Genomic DNA, 18,315 nt, shown 5'->3' on the forward strand with positions numbered 1-18,315 from the left:
TATTTTTTAGGATCTCATCTTTTTTCTTAAACTATATTTTGTATATTTTTAATATATATATCTATAATTTAACATATATACTTAACAAATTTAATATTCAATAAAAATATTATTTTTAGATTTTTCATGTTATCAAAAACGATAAATTAACACAAATATATAAATTAAATGGAACATCCTGTATAATTTACTAAAAATATTAATTTTCCAAGTTCTTTCTATGAACATAATGATTATTTATATGTAATACTTTCTCTTCTACTGATTAGAGATATTTCGGATGTTTTGTTTTAATTTTAAGAAAAGATAAGTAATGTACAATCATTTAAAAATCATTGTCTTCCTACTTTGGAAAATAATGAAGTATATTAAAAAAATGTATAAGTATACACATACATAGATATTCTGTGTAATGTAAATGCGGTTGTGACTTATTTTAATATTCACGTGTATAAAACAATAAACTTCCATTTATAATGCATTCCAGAATAAAGTTGATGCTACCTTCTATTTTTTAGAATTTAAATTCATTTTTTTTACAAAGTTAACAGAATTAATTGTTACGAATTTTTTTTATAAATGTAATGAAATTAATTTAAAATAAAACTAATAAATAAATAAAATTTATTGAAATTCACCAAAATTTAATTTTATCGATGGTTGATATTTCTTCTGGGAGAGGAAAAAATAGAATTACTCTATAATTCAAATATCGCGGGTAAATTTATAAAACTCGCCCGATAAAAAAAAAAATTAAGAAATATTTGAATTTGTATTTTAATTAATTATTATAGAATGATTATGAATTATAATATTGATTATATAGATCTTATTACCTAAAATCTTTTCTATAAGTCAAATTGACAAATGTAAAAGATTTGGAATGTGAGGAATTAATAATTAATTTATTAAATAATTTTCTTAATATTCTCTTTCTTAATAGATATGGAATTATATTTAATTTTAATATTTATATTTGTCATAAACAATTTCAATTAATTATAAATTAATTTGAATTTTATTTACATATGACAATGGATTTTATTTACATGTGACAATGAAGAATTAAAATTCTAAATAACCAATCACAAATCGTCCTACTATCAGTCACATCAAATCAAAATCATACCATTAAATTTCTCCTTAAATTGAAATCTTTTGATTGGGGTAGTTAGAATGAGTACATAATTTCCTCCAATGAAAATGTTTAATATGCAGTGAAGTTTCACTCTTGCGCAACATTGTGAATGGTGCTAGAGTAAATCACAACATGTATTGGATTTACCATGCTAGAAACATTTTTGTAAAATCAGGTCGTCGTTTGTTATTCTGAAATAATATATAAACTTATTTCTTTAGATTACCTAACATCTGATATGAATAATTCATATTTTATTTGAAAATATAGATATAGGCAAGTGGAAGGGGAAGTTGATATTTTGATTATTGTAGTTCCGGCGAAGTACAGCAACGAAACCGACCACGGGGGTCGCACGCGGAGTACCGATACGCGTGTACAGTGCGTTCGGATACTACAAATAACTATTTTTTTAAACCTTACCCGATTGCATTTGCGATTGAATCGGAATCCTACGAATAGTATCGCGTGCTTTGTGTCATACGTTGGATAACACTACTTGGGTGTGCCGAAACATTGATAAATATGGCGAACAGTATAGCACCAGATTCATGGGAACAGCAGGCGGATAACGGAGACATCGTGCCCGCTCAGGATAAGTCCATCGAAAGCAAATTTTCAACTTTGAATGTGAATGCTGCGGAATTCGTGCCTTCCTTCTGCATAAATTCTTCAACGCAGAATAGCTCCACGGCCGACAGTCCTTGTGCTGTCACTGCTGTGTTGAATACTGTAACCACTTCTATTCCTTCTGAAATACATCATGGTTAGTCTAATATTAATTATTATTTAATATATTTTATCTGGTTCAATCTAGGACATTATTTTCGAACATAAGCAAACAATTTCATGTTAACTTCAGATGCTACTTTTACCGCGTATTAATGACTAACCCCCCTATTATATCCCCTGTTATCATTGTAGTAACTTTCTATTATTCCGTAGTACCTTGCATGTTTAAAGCTTATAAAATCAAATCCACATTATTTTTTACACGTTTACACTCTATCTTAAAATTTGAATGTTTTACAACATTGTAAGTATATATAATGTTGTTCACAGTATACTCTGGATTTGGTTTTAATTTGTTTTAATTTTTTTGTTATTTGTTTATTTATTTTCATTTTTAGTTACATTTCACTAGAATTGAATGTATGATGTATATTTGTATATTAAATATTTTGATTGTGATGATTGTCGATTTATACGTAAAATATAACTTTATTTTAGATTTTCATATTATACAAAGTTTATACATTCTTTCTTATATGTGCTATTGGTAATTTTTCAAAGATTTGTATAATTCATACTGTCTATTTCCAAAAAAGACTTATAGCATTTATATTCTTCATTGTTATCGTGGAACGATAGATAATTTATATTGTTCATATAATTAACAAGTTCCTAAAGTATAAATATCGACTCCTTCATAATTATGTAATGAATAAATGTTATTATTAAGTAGGGTAGGGACATTTGTTCTCTAAACAGTACTTCCATCTACCGTGGTGCTGGCCATTGGAAGAAGTATTCCCTTTCCTATCAACATACCTACCCATCAGCTTGCTGCACTGGCTGTTTGTCTTATTCTTTACTGCAGACCTAGGCAGCAGCAGAACAAGACTTTAGAGAGCAAACGTCTGATCCCTATTAGTAAGGTGTAAATGCAAGTGTCCGTAAATAGTGATGATTGATGATATAAATTGTTTTAATTAGAAGAAAACAATATAATGAAAAATTATTCTTCTACACAGGAAATTCTACTCCTACGATTCTACCTGATCCAATTGGCAGTAGAGTGGAAGAACCACCTGCTGGAGGAGGGGCACCACCTCCAAATGTTACGGATCCAATAAATACGAGTCCTGAACATCAACCTGCAGATTCTTGGGAAGAAGCAGCTGTAGATGGTGATCCTTTGTTAACTCCTGAAAATGAAGAGGTAAAAAACAAATGTATCCTGCTGTTGTTCTATAATGTACAAATATCTGTCTAATCCTAATATACCATAGACTGTAGTTTAAAAATAATTATTTTTATTATTATTTTATCAATAACTTTATTTTTCCATTTAGGCTGACAATGAGGAGGATGAAGAAATGGTTGTTAAAGTACCTAAAAAAAAACCTATTAAGGTTGCAGAAGATACTAAAAGCAAAAAAGAACATGTCAATGTTGTTTTTATAGGTCACGTAGGTATGTAATGTGAATTATTATTATTATTATTATTATTAGGAATTAGATATTCTATAAGTTACTTCTTATATAATAAAAGTGCATATTGTTGATTCTAGATGCAGGGAAATCAACAATTGGTGGCCAGATTATGGCACTTACAGGAATGGTGGATAAGCGTACCTTAGAGAAGTATGAAAGAGAAGCAAAGGAACGAAGCAGAGAAACATGGTACTTAAGTTGGGCTTTGGATACAAACCAAGAAGAAAGAGAGAAGGGAAAAACGGTAGAAGTGGGTAGAGCGTATTTTGAAACAGAAAGAAAGCATTTTACGATACTGGATGCTCCTGGACATAAAAGCTTTGTACCCAATATGATTGGCGGAGCAGCGCAAGCTGACCTTGCGGTTTTAGTTATATCTGCGAGAAAAGGTGAATTCGAAACAGGCTTTGATAGAGGTGGCCAAACGCGGGAACATGCTATGCTGGCTAAAACTGCAGGGGTTAAACATTTGGTAGTGTTAGTAAATAAAATGGATGACCCAACGGTAGAATGGGACGAAGGAAGATATAATGAATGCAGGTATATCATCGTTAATTTGTTAAGTAAAAATAATCTCGTTATATTATTAAAGACGATTTAAAAACCTATTATTTTAGAGATAAGATACTGCCATATCTTCGTAAATTAGGGTTTAATCCTGCAAAGGATCTTACATTTATGCCAGTATCTGGTCAACTTGGCATTGGTCTCAAAGATCCTATACCTGAACATCTATGTAATTGGTATAGTGGACCTCCATTCATACCTTTTATTGATTCTTTACCTTCATTAAATCGTAAAAGCAATGGACCGTTTATTATGCCAATTGTTGATAAATATAAAGATATGGGTACGGTTGTTATGGGAAAGGTTGAAGCTGGGGAAGCCAAAAAGGGTCAGTCATTATTAGTTATGCCGAATAGGGTAAGAAATGTTTTTTATTTATTACTACGTTTGAAAATGTCTCTTCTTGTCTTTTTTACATGAATCATATTTTATGGATTTTAGACGGCAGTAACTGTTGATCAATTATGGTCAGATGACGAAGAAGTAACGTCGGTTGGACCCGGAGAAAACGTTAAAATTAAACTGAAAGGTATCGAAGAAGAAGATGTGAGTCCCGGATTTGTTTTATGCGACAGTAACAACCCCATTAAAACTGGAAAAGTTTTTGATGCTCAAGTTGTTATTTTGGAGCATAAGAGCATTATTTGTGCTGGATATAGCGCAGTGATGCACATTCATTGTGCTGCAGAAGAAGTGACGGTGAAGGCATTGATCTGCTTGGTAGATAAGAAGACTGGTGATAAAAGTAAAACGAGACCAAGGTTCGTTAAGCAAGACCAAGTGGCAATTATGAGAATCGAATGTGCAGGAGTTATATGTCTCGAAAGATTCAAATTATTTCCGCAAATGGGACGGTTTACTCTTAGAGATGAAAGTAAGTAGAGAAAATATTTTATTTGTTGATTTATGCGATATAATAACGAGATTATTTGCATAATAAAAGTAGGATTTTATGTAGAAAATCTGTGTAGAATTAATTAAATTCTAGTTATTTAATTCCAAACGCTCTGAAATAAATTATTATATAATATGGATATGATTATAGATAAAACAATTGCCATCGGTAAGGTGCTGAAAGTGGTGGAATAAAATGTTCATCCGTAATCACGAAGTAAGGATATAAACCAAGGATATGATACAAGGAAACCAAACCGGCATAATGGACTATTCCCGAATGTTAGCTAATGTAACATACACTCATTTATGCAAAAGGTTCTGCATATGACGGTACACGCGCGTACATATGAATAGAGATGTGAGCATCAGGGCTGGGAAAGTATGACCTAAATTGGAAAATAGATTCCATCGCAAAAGAAAAATAAGGAAACAAATACGACTTGAGAGCGTGTGTTCCTTTTATTAGATAAAAAAGTTGGTGGCACTGGAGGGTTATTCCTTGCATCGCGGTATAAGTAATATACAATACTAACAGACTCTCCTCTTGACAATGTAAAACACGATATTTTTATTCGTCTGAGGTGCAAAACATAATTGAGAGCGAACGAGAGAATCAATATCGATGGCAGAGTAAGAATAAGAAATATGATTAATATTATAATAATTATTAAATAATTATTAAATTGGTGGTAAGAGGTGAAAAAGAAATTTATCAAATAAATCAACAAATTAGTGTTACACAACAATTTATAATTATAAAATTAATATTATTATTATTATTATTATTACGATTATTATTATACTGTTTCTTATTTTATTGTCATTAAAAACAAATTTGCAACACAAATCTGCTCTGGTAATTTTGATAGGTCTCTCACATACATGTTAATTTTGTTTGGGAGTGGGAAATATGTGATATTCCTCAAAGTTGATATTTTTCGTGGGATGCAGAGTGAAAGATATCAGATTGTCGGTATAACATGATTAAAACTTACAGGTTTTGAATTATTAGCAAAAAATTGTAATTTGTTATACATATAGTTATGTAGTTACGAGCCTACCGCAAATTTTATAGTTTATCTATATTCTTGTAAGTACTGAGAATTTTTAACTATAGATATTGCAAAAATATCCTTATCGCATCTTACTATATTATTTATAAAGAAAGTAATAAGAATATAACTGCTACATCTTAGATCATGCTTTAAAGATCTTCAAATAGAAAGACACAGAAGTGTGATTATATACATGTAATTGCATGCAATCTATTTTGCTAATATTCGCAAATATTATTACATAATTTTATTGTTACCATTGTAAACATATCAGTTTCCATTTTTAAATTATTAGTTATGATAAAATTGTAACACGTTGAGTTTTATTATAACAAATATCTTACATTTTAGTCTTGCTTGCAATTATAGTGAATAATGTAAATTTTATTATATATAAATCTAAATGTGACAATTGTAAATTTAAGTTAATTTTTTTAATTACAATTATAAATTAGATCATGAAACAATCAAGAAAATAATAGATTTTATAAGAATCATACGACATGTTACTTATTTCATGATATACAGTCCGTTTGATTTTTGAATAATTTAAAATGGTTTGCCTAACAATATATATTATTAACAATGTTTAAGCATATATATAATGTTTAAAGTTACTAAATCAAAATATAACCAATAATTTAATTGAATTTTTTTGTGAAATAACTATGATATGAGTGATGAAATGTGCAGATATAATTACATATTGGCAGCTTTTATTATAAACAATTAATTCTATATAAAATGAAAAATTATAGATGAAAAATATGTTTAATTCATCTTAATTTATGATATATACTTTTATGATCTTATCTGTCTATGTGTATACATGTTCCTAAAATAAAAAATTCAAGTATTTTATTTTGCCAAGCTATATTAAAGATTCTAGTATGACGAATAAAAATGATACATTTGTTTATCAATAAAACATCAATACTTACAAGAACAGAATAGATCATGAAAAACTAGAATTGCTAAGTAATTTGTTACTATTTTTTGCTAATAAAACAAAACCGATGTATCCGCTGCACTCTTCTTGTTTTCAAATTTTTAACCTAATTTTCCATAAAAAAGCTTACGTGTTTACATAGACGTACAAGGTCATACATAAATATTAATTTTTATAACTTTTACAGTTTTCCATTCATTAATAATGCTTTAAGCACTTACTTCGTATCAATATTATAATACACATGAAATTTAAAACATAGATTATACTTGTCTTTAATTTTATAATTATAATTAGATAAGAAAAGGGTAAAAAATACAAATGATGTCACACTAGATAATGTAATATTTAAATAACAATGAGTTGCTATTTTTCCATTATTTCATTCTATCTATACGCGATGAAATTATTTTAACATAAAGAAATTGTTAATTTAATTTCGATATAAAGATGATCAAGTTCCACATTATATAAGATTTATTGTATTGCATAGACTAACTGGTTCTACTATCTTTCTTATAAGAAGTATATATTTCAAATAATATACAAGTTACAGAATTTTGCAAATAATACATCTCATTTTTATAAAAAGATCAATGTCAAAATGTCATTAAATTTACATAAAGAAATTTGATTTTAATGTACCTTGCAACATCAACGACAGATTGAACAACGCATGAAGTTGGAAGATAATATCATGATCCTGTCTACAAAGCAATTGGTGAGTCCTAAGGAGGAGCTACCTCCATGAGCTATATGCTTTTAGAGATAATAAATAGATATATTAATGTTTTTACGATAGAGATAATTATGCGGAATTGTAAGAAAATTATGAGAACAAAATTTTTATGCTATGTTACATGAAATTAATTCCTGCCAATGAAAATCCATATCGTAAAGAGAAATTACTGGATATATTTATATGTAGTTAAAACATTTTATTCATTAAATTATTTTGTATGATAAAAAAAATAAAATCACATCATTCTCTCATGTACATGATAAAGAATTATACAATCTTTGTTATTTATTTTTGATCATTAATAGTTAATTGTTTAAAAATTTATGCACAAGAACGTGTATTCATGCCAATATTGTGGATAATATATTGCCTTACTTTTACATGCTCTTTATTATTACACTTGATACCTTAATCCCAGGTTATGACATTTAAATATATTCACAAACATGACCACAACCAGTAGGACATTGACGATTACAACGAAACCATTCCTTTAAATGTATTACATGTCCTCCATGTGTGCAACCTTGGCACCATGCATATAGTCCTCGGACAATCTACATTAAAATAGTAATCATTTTTAACGAATACAAAGTAGCTCTACAGTTATCAAAATATAATGTTATCAGTCTTTGAAACATTATGAAATGTATTACCTGATGACAAATAGAACAAAGGGCGTGTTTCGATGTATGACAACGATCACACAACCATGCTGCTCTTTGTAAAGGTTTTGTGCATGCTAAACAGCATGCATGTATAGTTGTTGATTGTTGATTTAATTGTGCAATAGATGGAATCCATGCCAACTGTATTATCTATAAAATAATAGTACGGATTAACAAGTTTGTTAATATGCTTCATAAAAAAGATACTAAATTTATTTATATTATAAACCTGTGTAGTCACATTCCAAAGTTTAAACCTTCCCAATAAGTCTATGTATTCTAATAACCAATGTTCCTGAATTGGTATTTCGATATTTAGACCTTTTCTTTTTTCACCCAAAGCGATAAGAACAGATGCTGAAGTTTGAATATCCCTAAGTGCTGCATGATGTTTTAGAGCTTCTTCAATCAGATGTGTAGGATCCCAGAATAATGGTTTAGGTATAGCTGTTACTATTAATTGACATGGCTGATCATCAACCATTACAGAAACAGAATCATCATTGATATCTGGGGAATGATTAGGAAACTGTTCTGGTGGCGGAGATCGATCTTTTATTTCATGCCGTAAAGGGAATGCTTCCTTAGGCAATGTCCAGTCACTATCATCATTTATCATATTTTGCATATATCCAGAACTATAGTCTGTACTAATTGGTTCAAATTCACTATCGCCAAATAGAAAATCTCCTTTAGGTTGACCTTTATGTCCCATAAAGGACTTCCTGTAACTTTGTTTCTTTTAGGATGTATAGCTACACCAAAAACATGCTGTATCGACAAGTTTCAGTCTCTAACTTTATTAGTATTATCTATTAAGGATTACCTAGGTAATATGCTACTTATGAAGTTCAGATTTTCTGGTGTATCATCAGTTTCAGTTTCATCGTCACCACCGCTCGTTGCACTAGTAGGTGCTTCTCCTTGTAAAGATTTTAGATCATTTTCATGTCCTTAAACAGATTATAAAATATGTTTAAAATGTAATATCTAATAGCATTTATACTTGTATTAAAAATACATGATGATATGTAAACTCCTTTCCATCGAAGTCCAAGATATTCCTGATAAAGCATCTTTATTATTATCATCAGGTCATATATTGAGATAATTCTGGTAAGGCATTTTTATCATTATGGATGTATACTAAGTAATCCTAATAGAGCACTTTTACCAATTACTATTTAAAAAACGAACTTTACGCAGTTTTTCTTATTGCACTGCATTTGTACATGCTGTACATATGAAATATAAACAAAGATAAACTTCAAATCCTTAGAATAAAGGTTTCTAGACAAAGATTGAGCATATACCACTCATTGTGCAAATAAAAATAATTCCGACTAATGGGATACATGTGTTTATCTAATTAACTATCAACCCGAAAGAGTTAAATTTGATTTTTAATTAAGTTTGTATGATTAGATAGAAATTAGATTCATTAAATAAACATATAAATTCTATGAAATAATAATTGTAATTATCAATTAAATAATATAATCCACCTGGATTTGACTGGTCAATAGCAGGTACTTTTACCATTTGTGCTAAATTTAGAGTATTTACTATGTCCTCCTTGGAAACAGTTGGTGGAGTCTTTAAAATTGCACCTAATGGATTTGTATATAATGTTTTTATTATATTCCAAACAATGCTTACCTAAAGAAATATTATTATTGAAATTATTCTTACTGCTTAGTCAAATTTTAATATATTATTTAATATATTATTTAAACTAAACTAAAAGAAATTGCACAATTTTTATTATAAATAATAAGCTTACATCATTTCTACCTGCATTACTAGCAACGGCAGCATTATGATCACAAATATCTTTCAATTTTCCAGTAAGTATGTAACCTTCAGCACATATTTTAAACCAAGTTGGATCACGCGGTATATTTACAACAAATCTATGCATTACACTTGAAGCCATACAAAATGTATCATTTGTTACTGGTGTTTTTCTATAAGCAAAAACATATATGTATCATAAATTTTAACAAATAATAAAAAATATAAACTATCATAAAATACAAACCTCATTATGTTAGTTAATTGTTTTACTGTAGTTGGCATATTTATATTTACTTTGCAAGCATAAGCAATATCTCCGATAGGACTTAAAGCAATGCCTTGTGGATTCGCTTTACTAGCTGGTCTAATAGCATCCTTAAATATATGATGATATAAAGTGCAATCCTAAATAAACAGAATAATTTTCTTATATCATAAAATATAGAGAAAAAAATAATTAATATTACCCTGCTTGTTGACAGGAACGATTGCGGATTTCCTCTCCATGCTACACCAGTAGGAACATCCTTATGTTCATTAAAACTAGCAAATGGAATATATGGTCGTTGAATGTCCCATACATTTATACTACAATCTACAACCAAAGCACAACTTGCTATATGATATTTTCTCTGTGGTCTCCATTTTATTCTTCCTACTGAAGCTATTGTGTGTATAGTATAATCACAACTTGGTTTTACAGATAAATCCCAAACCTTTTAGAACAGCAGAAAATAAATATATAAATAATCAATTAATATATACTAATGGGAGACATTTTTTTTTATAAAATTGCCATACAATTTATATAATTTTTATATAAAAGGAAAAACCTTTATAGTTTTATCTCTAGATGCTGTTGCTAGCCAGTTAGTTTCAGGATGCCAATCACAAGCAAATATAGGTCCACTGTGTGCAGTAAAATGTTGAAAATAACGATCATGTTTCCGCAAATCCCACTGTTGAACATGACCATTTTCAGAAACAGCAGCGAAAGTGTGTGGTTGATGAGGACAAAATTGAACATCTCGTACAGACTCCGTATTACTAAGATTTCAAAGCTTTACTATAACTGCAATTTATCACTGACTAGAGTTAGTAAGAATTTATTCATATTTTCTTTCTTGTACTTATTTCTGTTAATAAAATATGTTTTTGTAAACTAAAAATATAAAGTTTACTCATAATAAAATTAAAGATTATATTCTTCTAACCCTGTCAAATGTAAAGTAAAAATATATAAAGTAAAATTATTTGTATTTTACCTATAAAATGTCTTGGTAGCTTCCTTTATACGTAAATCAAAGCATTTCATAGTTCCATCCTGTGAACCGGATATTAGCCACATAGGTTCTGTCATATGAAAACTAACTTTATTAACAGTTCTTTTATGATCAATGAAAACATGTTCTTGCTTTGATCTTGAAGATTTATTTAAATTCCATACAACTACTGCACCATTTGTAGCAGCTGTTGCCAGAATATGATCTTAAAATTATAAGAATTATATATTATATTATTCTTATCAATAAAATCATGTTACATATATAAAAAATGATTAATATTATATATGATACACTTTAAAATTTACTAAACATTATTTACTAAACATTATATATATAAGACATAGAAATTATTTATTGGTTAATAAAAAGCATAGCACATTAAATATTATACCATCAATAAGGTTCCATGCAACATCATTACAAGAAAAATTCAAATTTAAATTTTTGCCAACTCGCAAATTACAAGATTCCTCAAATCTATCTTCCAGTAGTGTAAATATTTTAAATACTGAAAGAAAATCAATTATTATAAAAGAAATAAATAAGAATTATTGAGAGCAACTTACCATGACGTCCAGCTATAACAACCTGACTGTTATCTTTATTAAGAGCTAAAGCATTAGCTGGACCTTCTTGAGTAATGCATACAGTTTTAGAAGTCATATTAGAGCCTTATGATATTAAATATCAACTAACAATAATAAAATTCATGTTTTGTTTCTCATTTTGTAGACTTCTAATTAATGAAAAAATATTAACATAAATATTAGTATGGAATCATTGTAACTTCATAACTACATACATACAAGATTGTCAACATTATAAATTTTATACCGTGCATTTTTCTTTTCAAGTAAATTTCACAATAATTCTATTCCGTAATAACAGTACAATGTCTTTTCCATTTTTCTTCTTTCCGTTCATAATATTTTTATTCGTAATTAGAATTATATAACTATATATAAACAAATATATTTGTAAAAATAATTGTAAATCTGCCAATAAAAAGAGAGTATTGAATTTTGGTTTTCATTAGGTTGCAATACTGACATGTTGGTGCATGGTTGATTAAACAACCGATATCTTTATTTCTTTGCGATCATTTGTAGTTTCCTGCATTTTTACTAATTTCTACGTGTTGTAAAGAAATATTAATTTCTTTTTCATTAACAGATCACTATCTGTCGGATTACATTTCTTAATTTTCTTCAACGATCATTAGAAAAGTAAAAGGAAAATGTATGATGTATGGCTCGATGGGCGCATGTTTGGTTGTTTATTTTGCCTCCTGGTTCTTCAGGCAAATCTGACAAATTCTAGAACTTCTTGGAGGCTTAACATTGATAAAGTCGTTAAAGCAACAGATCTTGTAAGCACTATCGAAGATGATCCGATTTTTGATATTCTTGCTAGCAGTATTAATATAGGCAATGGACAAGGCTGGAGTAAAACAGCAGCATCAGAGAAGCTTGATAAAGTACAGGTTTATTGTCACGAGTGCAAAAGTTTTGGTTCAGGCAGTCAAGATCGGTAAGAATATAAAATATATTCATAATTAATAAATGATTGGTAAGAATCTGTATGTGCATGTTCTTTAATTGCATCCAATATATTGAATATAACTTTAATAAGACATTGCATATTATTAATGCCCATATCGTCAGATATTTTTCATTCAATTAGAATAGTTACATGCAAGAATATTATTACCATAAATATATTTAATTTCAATTTATTTTTATTCCAAATCTGCGTTCAGTATTTTTATTATAATTCATTCATATTTCACTATACGTTTTATATTGTTCTATTTAGTTGTGTCTGTATGCATTTTATGTGTATTTATCTATTTTTCATTTTCTCTTTTTTTCTGCATAATGACTAACTTTAACTAACAACTGGGATAAATTGGAGGTAACAAAAGAGAATAAAATTTAATCTTGCTTTGCTTTATTTTACTTAATTTCCATATTATAGTTCATGAATGTTAAAGATACATAATTTTTGTTTATACAGTAGTGCAAAATAAATCTGCGATATATGTTAATGTATATATTGTTATAATATAATGAATCAATAGCACCAAATTTTTGAATGTACATATAAATTTATAATTTTTGTTATATGGTATCCTATGAATGTTTATGTAACACTATATTTTTATTGCAGAAGCATTACAATGTATCTGATGTAATTTTTTTTTCTTCCCGTAGTTAGTGTTTGTGTGTGGCTTGCTGTTCTTTCAGCGTTAAAAGAGCCCTAACTTTCGTCCCCTTGGCAGACGATTCATGTCATATACATTGACGGATGCACCAAATTCTACGGAACCATTTCCACTATCGTCACAAGTATCAAATGAGCAAGTGATATGTACACCTGATCAGCAATGTGAAGATGTAATTCTTGATTGTGGAAAACCAGTTAATTTTACATATTATGACAATCTCATTGGTGTTGCAAATAGAAATAAGCATCCATTGGTACCAGAACCTAATGTTGCACTCATGTTTAAAAAGAATAATGGTAAAGCTATAGATGTTGATATTGACTTATTAGAGAAACGTTTAAAAAAAGCAAAGCGAGAGGTATATTTTATTTAATTGTGTTATTTTACTATATAGACATTCAACATAAATACATTCATTTGCTATCATTACTTTTGTTTTCTATAGAAACCCAAATCTGTTCAGCTTTATAATCAAATTGGGAATTTTTGGAGAATAAAAGGAGATGCACAAAGATCAATTGAATGTTTTCGAAGAGCTCTTGCAGTTTCACCACATAATGCAGAAGTGTTACTGAATTTAGCTAGAGTACTATTGGTTTTGCAATATTTAGATGATGCAACTTATTTAGCAAGACGTTCTTTAGAATTACAGCCTCCAGATCGTAATGCTTGGGAACAATACCTAACACTTGGACAAATATTTAAGGTTAATCTTACATCATTTACATAGGCCTATAATTAAATTTTTTGTAGTATCTTTTCATTTTTCCTTTTCGGAAAATAGTTTATTGTGCATTTTGAAATTATATATATATAATTATATCTTCCTAAAATACTTTGTAATTACTAATGTAAACGTATACTATTTCTTTAGGCATATGGTCACTTCCAAGAAGCTGCTGTCCACTTGCGACATGCTTTAGAATTAAAACCTGATCTTTCTGATGCTGCAGAAGCTTTGAAAGAAGTGGAATCATTGCCTGCTGCTAGTATACATATCTACACTCTTTTAATTATTATATGCTTGGTATGTAAAGTAAGGTGTAATCTTAATTTTAAAAATGAATATTAATACAGCGATTCTTAAACATTATCGAACATTCGATCTTTTTTTTTACAAATTTTGGTGTGTGTGTATGTATCTATTTGTATATATATATTTTTTTTTCTTTTTCACAAAAAAGAATAATTCATGTGTATATGAAAAATTATATTTATTGATGCAAGTTTTAACCGTTTATAAATTTAATTTAAAAATAATATTTAAACTGTCAATGAAAAAAAAATTAGTTTTGCAATTTAATCATAATCTGATATGTACAGAGTTTGATTAAATTTTAGTTTAAGAAGCACTGAATTAATAATTGATTTACTTGTATTTATGTTAAATATAATATATAAGGCTTTTAGTAACTTGAAAAAATGAAATATAACTTACTATGTAATATATGTTTACATCAGGTGCTAGGTGTATTGTTAGTTGTTTTGAGTAGTGTGGAATGTGACGAAGATTCCACTTTGGTTACTGGACAACTACAACGTCCAGTTCAACGCCATTTTAGTCGTGCAATGGCCATGCGTAGTTTGCGACTCAATGTTGCACGTAATAAACGCTGTTGATGCAATTCAAATTCAAATTCATGAAACATAATGGAACAAGTTTTGAACTGTTATAACATGATTTTTGTAGCATTATTTATAATATGATTTGTAATAGTTATTTAAATGCACTAGTGGTTATGTGATTTATTATATCTACAGATAAAAATATACACCATAGTACATGTTGGCAATCTTTGCATTAATTAAATTAATAAACCTTCATTATACACATTGATCCTATACATCTAGAATAATCTATTAAAGAAAATGCAAATCCTGGAATGGCAATGATTCAATTATAATACATATTGTGTTAAAACATATAATTAAATCTTGTTAAACATTTTTAAAGACTTCTAAAAATTTGTATTCTACTAATAGTATGTACAAAAGAAAATTTATCATATATCTGATTTTTAATTATTTTTGACATTTATAAACAAAAATAAACATTTTTGTTTCAACATATTTAGAATCAATTTTAGAGAACAATGCATTACTATTTTCAATACTTCATTACATCTTTACAAGTACCTGTTGTACAAGTACATATCCCACAATTTTTATCAAGTTTAAATTAAGTTAGTTTAGAATATAATACATCTGAATGTTTACCACAATTCTATTCTTAAAAGAAATGATAATGTTTACACTTTATTAATCTTAATAATATGATGAAAGATCTATATTAAAAAATTCTGCACAGCTAATCATATGTACAACGTAATTTGTGTGATTCGTAAGTAATTTTTAGAAGTATAATGTTTCACAAAGCTTAAGGCATACTGAAATATTAGGCTCTTTAGTTTTCATATTATATACAAACATCAGAGACTTGGACACAATATTTATTGTGTACACCTGTACTCTTTCAAGGACTACAGAAAAGAATGCATCTATGAGATAAGTTTTGTTTAGTAACAGTAAAGTGTGAAATATAAATAAAACTGAAAATTAAATAAAACAAGCAACAGGATTTTTGTTTTTTGATTAATGTTATGTTGTAATAAAAAAAAATAAAATCTTATATAATCATTATATTAAGTACTGATGTCAGAATCATATAGAGTTCATATATGCATCATACATAGATGCATCCTTGATTAACATTAAACTATTTCTTAAAAGATAACAATGTAGATATATTTAAGAACACATGCAAATGTAATCTTATACATGTATGCATGTATAAGATAGCATATGCTACCAAAGATGATATATTTGTTATCAAATTAAAATTGTACCCAACTGGCATTTGCTACAGTTGTACTAGGTCCAGATGATTGTTGGGATGCACTAGCAAACTCACCCCATTCTGAACCTGTAGATGCTTGATTTGGATTTTGAACTGATTTATGAGCTGGAGACGAAGTTGGAGTTTTGGCAGGAGGTGGAGCAATTTTTACACCACCTGGTGGAGGTGGCAAACCTACTCCTAAATTAGGTCGTTGTTTTGATTTGGATACAACTTCACTGCCATCTTTTTTCTAAGTAGCAAAATATAAATTTGTCATTATTTTAAATATAAAAGAAAACTGGAAAAAGAGGATTTTTAAAAATAAAAAAATGGTTAAAAATTCTTACAGTTATCTTCATATTAATTTTAATAGTTTCTCCTTCTTTAAATCGAAGATCTAATTCTTGTTTTGGTGTTTCTTTCTCTTTTTCTATTTGATCACGATTTTTAAGCCATTTAAAATGATCTTGTAAAGCAACATTTAAATCAAAACTATCTGATCTGTCTAAAAAACCAACTCCAATAAAAGCAGATCGTCCATTGTCATTCTGAATTCTTAGCACAAAATATCTAGAAGAATCTGTAACTGGTTCAACTGCTATTCCAGGATATTGTTCAATTGGACATTTTGCAAACAGTTCACCTGTAATCTTATCTTCTAGCTTTATAGCAATAGCATCTCCTTGGGATACTAATCTCATTCGTCCTGTCCATGAAGGTTCTTGTAGATTCCAATCAGCTGCTCTATATATAAAAAAAGATGAATTACTATAAAAAAGAAACTATAGTGCATATATACAAAGTTAATTTAAAAATTTAATTTATTAAAATAATATAAGTAACTTTACATTTGTAGTATATAATACATTTTATTTTGAAATTATATATTTTACGAGTATTCAGCAATGTATATGTAATTTCTTAAACAAAATAAATAGTGGAATTGCAATCAAATATGTTAATATGGCACACATAATAGACGTAAATCTTTAACATACCACTATTTTATTAAATTTATGGTTGAAATATAAAATAAAAATTTTAATATTTTCATAATGAAGCTTTTTTGTAATATATATGACAACGACATTAATTAACGTAATAATAAATATATTTTAATCATTAAAAACATATCAAATTAGGACAGTTATATGTCACATCGAATACTTGGGCAAAATTATTTCTTCTTACCGATAACCTCTATTAGTTGACCTTGGTGGTATTTTAAATACAAATACTTCAGATTTAACAAGTAAAACACTTTCATATGTCTCCATTCTTACTTCCAGGTAACAGACGTGAAGCACGTAAAACTGACAACTAGTCTTATGTCGTCGTATGATTTGAAAATTCGTTTATGTTTTCTCACGAATCTTTGCCGTGATTTGATAACTCTATCTCAAGTCACGCCTCCAATCCCCAGACATCATCCGTTTACCACAGATTATTTTAGAAGAGATAATAGTTTGTCTTTTTATATTCTAGTCAAAAAGAAATATTTTGGTATTAGTTTTGTATAAAATTTATATTACGCTTTATCATTATTTTTATGCTATACGTGGTACGGATAATTACAAAAAAGTATTCCTTAAAAAATGTAGTACATATCCAAGAACAAAACGTAACAATAATAGACTAGGCATATGTCGTTCTTAACATAAAACAAAAATATAAAATAACTATTGCAAAATAAACATAGATATATTTGATTTATAGAATATTGCGTATATACATATCCGATCACTAGAAAACTCCATTACCTAATTTCAATATTACTGATACTATATATATGTAAGAAATTTCTTGCAGTATATTTTTGACTATATAATATATAATCAAAGCTTTTGACAAAATGACTCCTAGGGGACGTTGGTGAAGATAATATACCTGAAGGTAGCTACTAGCGTTTCATATTTAAATTATTTTAAGAGAG

General features: G+C 28.2%; 4 protein-coding genes across 9 annotated transcripts; 2 read left to right on the forward strand and 2 right to left on the reverse strand.

Moving 5' to 3' along the window:
• Positions 1-1,350: 1,350 nt before the first annotated feature.
• On the forward strand, positions 1,351-6,904 carry LOC124426468 (eukaryotic peptide chain release factor GTP-binding subunit ERF3A). Its single transcript, XM_046968199.1, has 7 exons — positions 1,351-1,904; positions 2,893-3,080; positions 3,214-3,334; positions 3,433-3,895; positions 3,973-4,279; positions 4,364-4,796; positions 4,968-6,904. Exons 1-7 carry the CDS (start codon positions 1,664-1,666, stop codon positions 5,009-5,011), a joined length of 1,797 nt encoding a protein of 598 aa, XP_046824155.1. The 5' UTR covers positions 1,351-1,663; the 3' UTR covers positions 5,012-6,904.
• Positions 6,905-7,736: 832 nt separating this feature from the next.
• Positions 7,737-12,287, reverse strand: LOC124426467 (GATOR complex protein WDR24). 5 transcript variants are annotated; one of them, XM_046968194.1, is made up of 13 exons: positions 12,151-12,287; positions 11,883-12,052; positions 11,708-11,824; positions 11,296-11,518; positions 10,864-11,077; positions 10,498-10,746; positions 10,275-10,435; positions 10,017-10,200; positions 9,739-9,892; positions 9,060-9,186; positions 8,463-8,964; positions 8,222-8,383; positions 7,737-8,122 (listed from the first exon to the last, which is right to left on the reverse strand). In XM_046968194.1, exons 2-13 carry the CDS (start codon positions 11,977-11,979, stop codon positions 7,994-7,996), a joined length of 2,319 nt encoding a protein of 772 aa, XP_046824150.1. In that variant the 5' UTR covers positions 11,980-12,052; positions 12,151-12,287; the 3' UTR covers positions 7,737-7,993. The 5 variants fall into 5 exon arrangements, with proteins under 5 accessions (XP_046824150.1, XP_046824151.1, XP_046824152.1 ...); XM_046968195.1 differs by lacking the exon at positions 12,151-12,287 and adding an exon at positions 12,123-12,138; XM_046968196.1 differs by lacking the exon at positions 12,151-12,287 and having other exon boundaries at positions 8,463-8,958; positions 11,883-12,112.
• An 84-nt stretch (positions 12,288-12,371) lies between these two features.
• On the forward strand, positions 12,372-15,336 carry LOC124426470 (probable UDP-N-acetylglucosamine--peptide N-acetylglucosaminyltransferase SEC). Its single transcript, XM_046968200.1, has 5 exons — positions 12,372-12,846; positions 13,598-13,901; positions 13,989-14,249; positions 14,418-14,570; positions 15,005-15,336. The coding sequence occupies exons 1-5, from the start codon at positions 12,554-12,556 to the stop codon at positions 15,161-15,163; spliced, it is 1,170 nt and encodes a 389-aa protein (XP_046824156.1). The 5' UTR covers positions 12,372-12,553; the 3' UTR covers positions 15,164-15,336.
• On the reverse strand, positions 15,275-18,262 carry LOC124426471 (NECAP-like protein CG9132). Of its 2 annotated transcripts, none has more exons than XM_046968202.1 (4): positions 18,143-18,262; positions 17,574-17,863; positions 16,730-17,126; positions 15,275-16,632 (listed from the first exon to the last, which is right to left on the reverse strand). In XM_046968202.1, exons 2-4 carry the CDS (start codon positions 17,657-17,659, stop codon positions 16,378-16,380), a joined length of 738 nt encoding a protein of 245 aa, XP_046824158.1. In that variant the 5' UTR covers positions 17,660-17,863; positions 18,143-18,262; the 3' UTR covers positions 15,275-16,377. The 2 variants fall into 2 exon arrangements, with proteins under 2 accessions (XP_046824158.1, XP_046824157.1); XM_046968201.1 differs by lacking the exon at positions 18,143-18,262 and adding an exon at positions 17,958-18,127.
• Between the last annotated feature and the right edge of the window lie 53 nt (positions 18,263-18,315).

This window comes from Vespa crabro, chromosome 9 (genome assembly GCF_910589235.1).
Source record: "Vespa crabro chromosome 9, iyVesCrab1.2, whole genome shotgun sequence".
In the NCBI taxonomy this organism is placed as follows: domain Eukaryota; kingdom Metazoa; phylum Arthropoda; class Insecta; order Hymenoptera; family Vespidae; genus Vespa; species Vespa crabro.

What these genes read in the sequence shown, in the direction of transcription:
- LOC124426470 (XM_046968200.1), top strand. Translation starts at nt 12,554, where the DNA reads ATGTATGATGTATGGCTCGATGGGCGCATGTTTGGTTGTTTATTTTGC. An exon ending in GGTTCAGGCAGTCAAGATCG is followed by an intron (nt 12,847 to 13,597) that starts GTAAGAATATAA and finishes TCCCCTTGGCAG; the next exon opens with ACGATTCATGTCATATACAT. An exon ending in CACTTGGACAAATATTTAAG is followed by an intron (nt 14,250 to 14,417) that starts GTTAATCTTACA and finishes CTATTTCTTTAG; the next exon opens with GCATATGGTCACTTCCAAGA.
- LOC124426467 (XM_046968194.1), bottom strand. Translation starts at nt 11,979, where the DNA reads ATGACTTCTAAAACTGTATGCATTACTCAAGAAGGTCCAGCTAATGCT. An exon ending in TGCATGGAACCTTATTGATG is followed by an intron (nt 11,519 to 11,707) that starts GTATAATATTTA and finishes TATAATTTTAAG; the next exon opens with ATCATATTCTGGCAACAGCT. An exon ending in CTAGAGATAAAACTATAAAG is followed by an intron (nt 10,747 to 10,863) that starts GTTTTTCCTTTT and finishes CTGTTCTAAAAG; the next exon opens with GTTTGGGATTTATCTGTAAA.
- LOC124426468 (XM_046968199.1), top strand. Translation starts at nt 1,664, where the DNA reads ATGGCGAACAGTATAGCACCAGATTCATGGGAACAGCAGGCGGATAAC. An exon ending in TGTTTTTATAGGTCACGTAG is followed by an intron (nt 3,335 to 3,432) that starts GTATGTAATGTG and finishes TGTTGATTCTAG; the next exon opens with ATGCAGGGAAATCAACAATT. An exon ending in GTTTACTCTTAGAGATGAAA is followed by an intron (nt 4,797 to 4,967) that starts GTAAGTAGAGAA and finishes ATATGATTATAG; the next exon opens with ATAAAACAATTGCCATCGGT.
- LOC124426471 (XM_046968202.1), bottom strand. Translation starts at nt 17,659, where the DNA reads ATGGAGACATATGAAAGTGTTTTACTTGTTAAATCTGAAGTATTTGTA. An exon ending in TCAACTAATAGAGGTTATCG is followed by an intron (nt 17,127 to 17,573) that starts GTAAGAAGAAAT and finishes TTTTATATATAG; the next exon opens with AGCAGCTGATTGGAATCTAC. An exon ending in AAATTAATATGAAGATAACT is followed by an intron (nt 16,633 to 16,729) that starts GTAAGAATTTTT and finishes TTTGCTACTTAG; the next exon opens with AAAAAAGATGGCAGTGAAGT.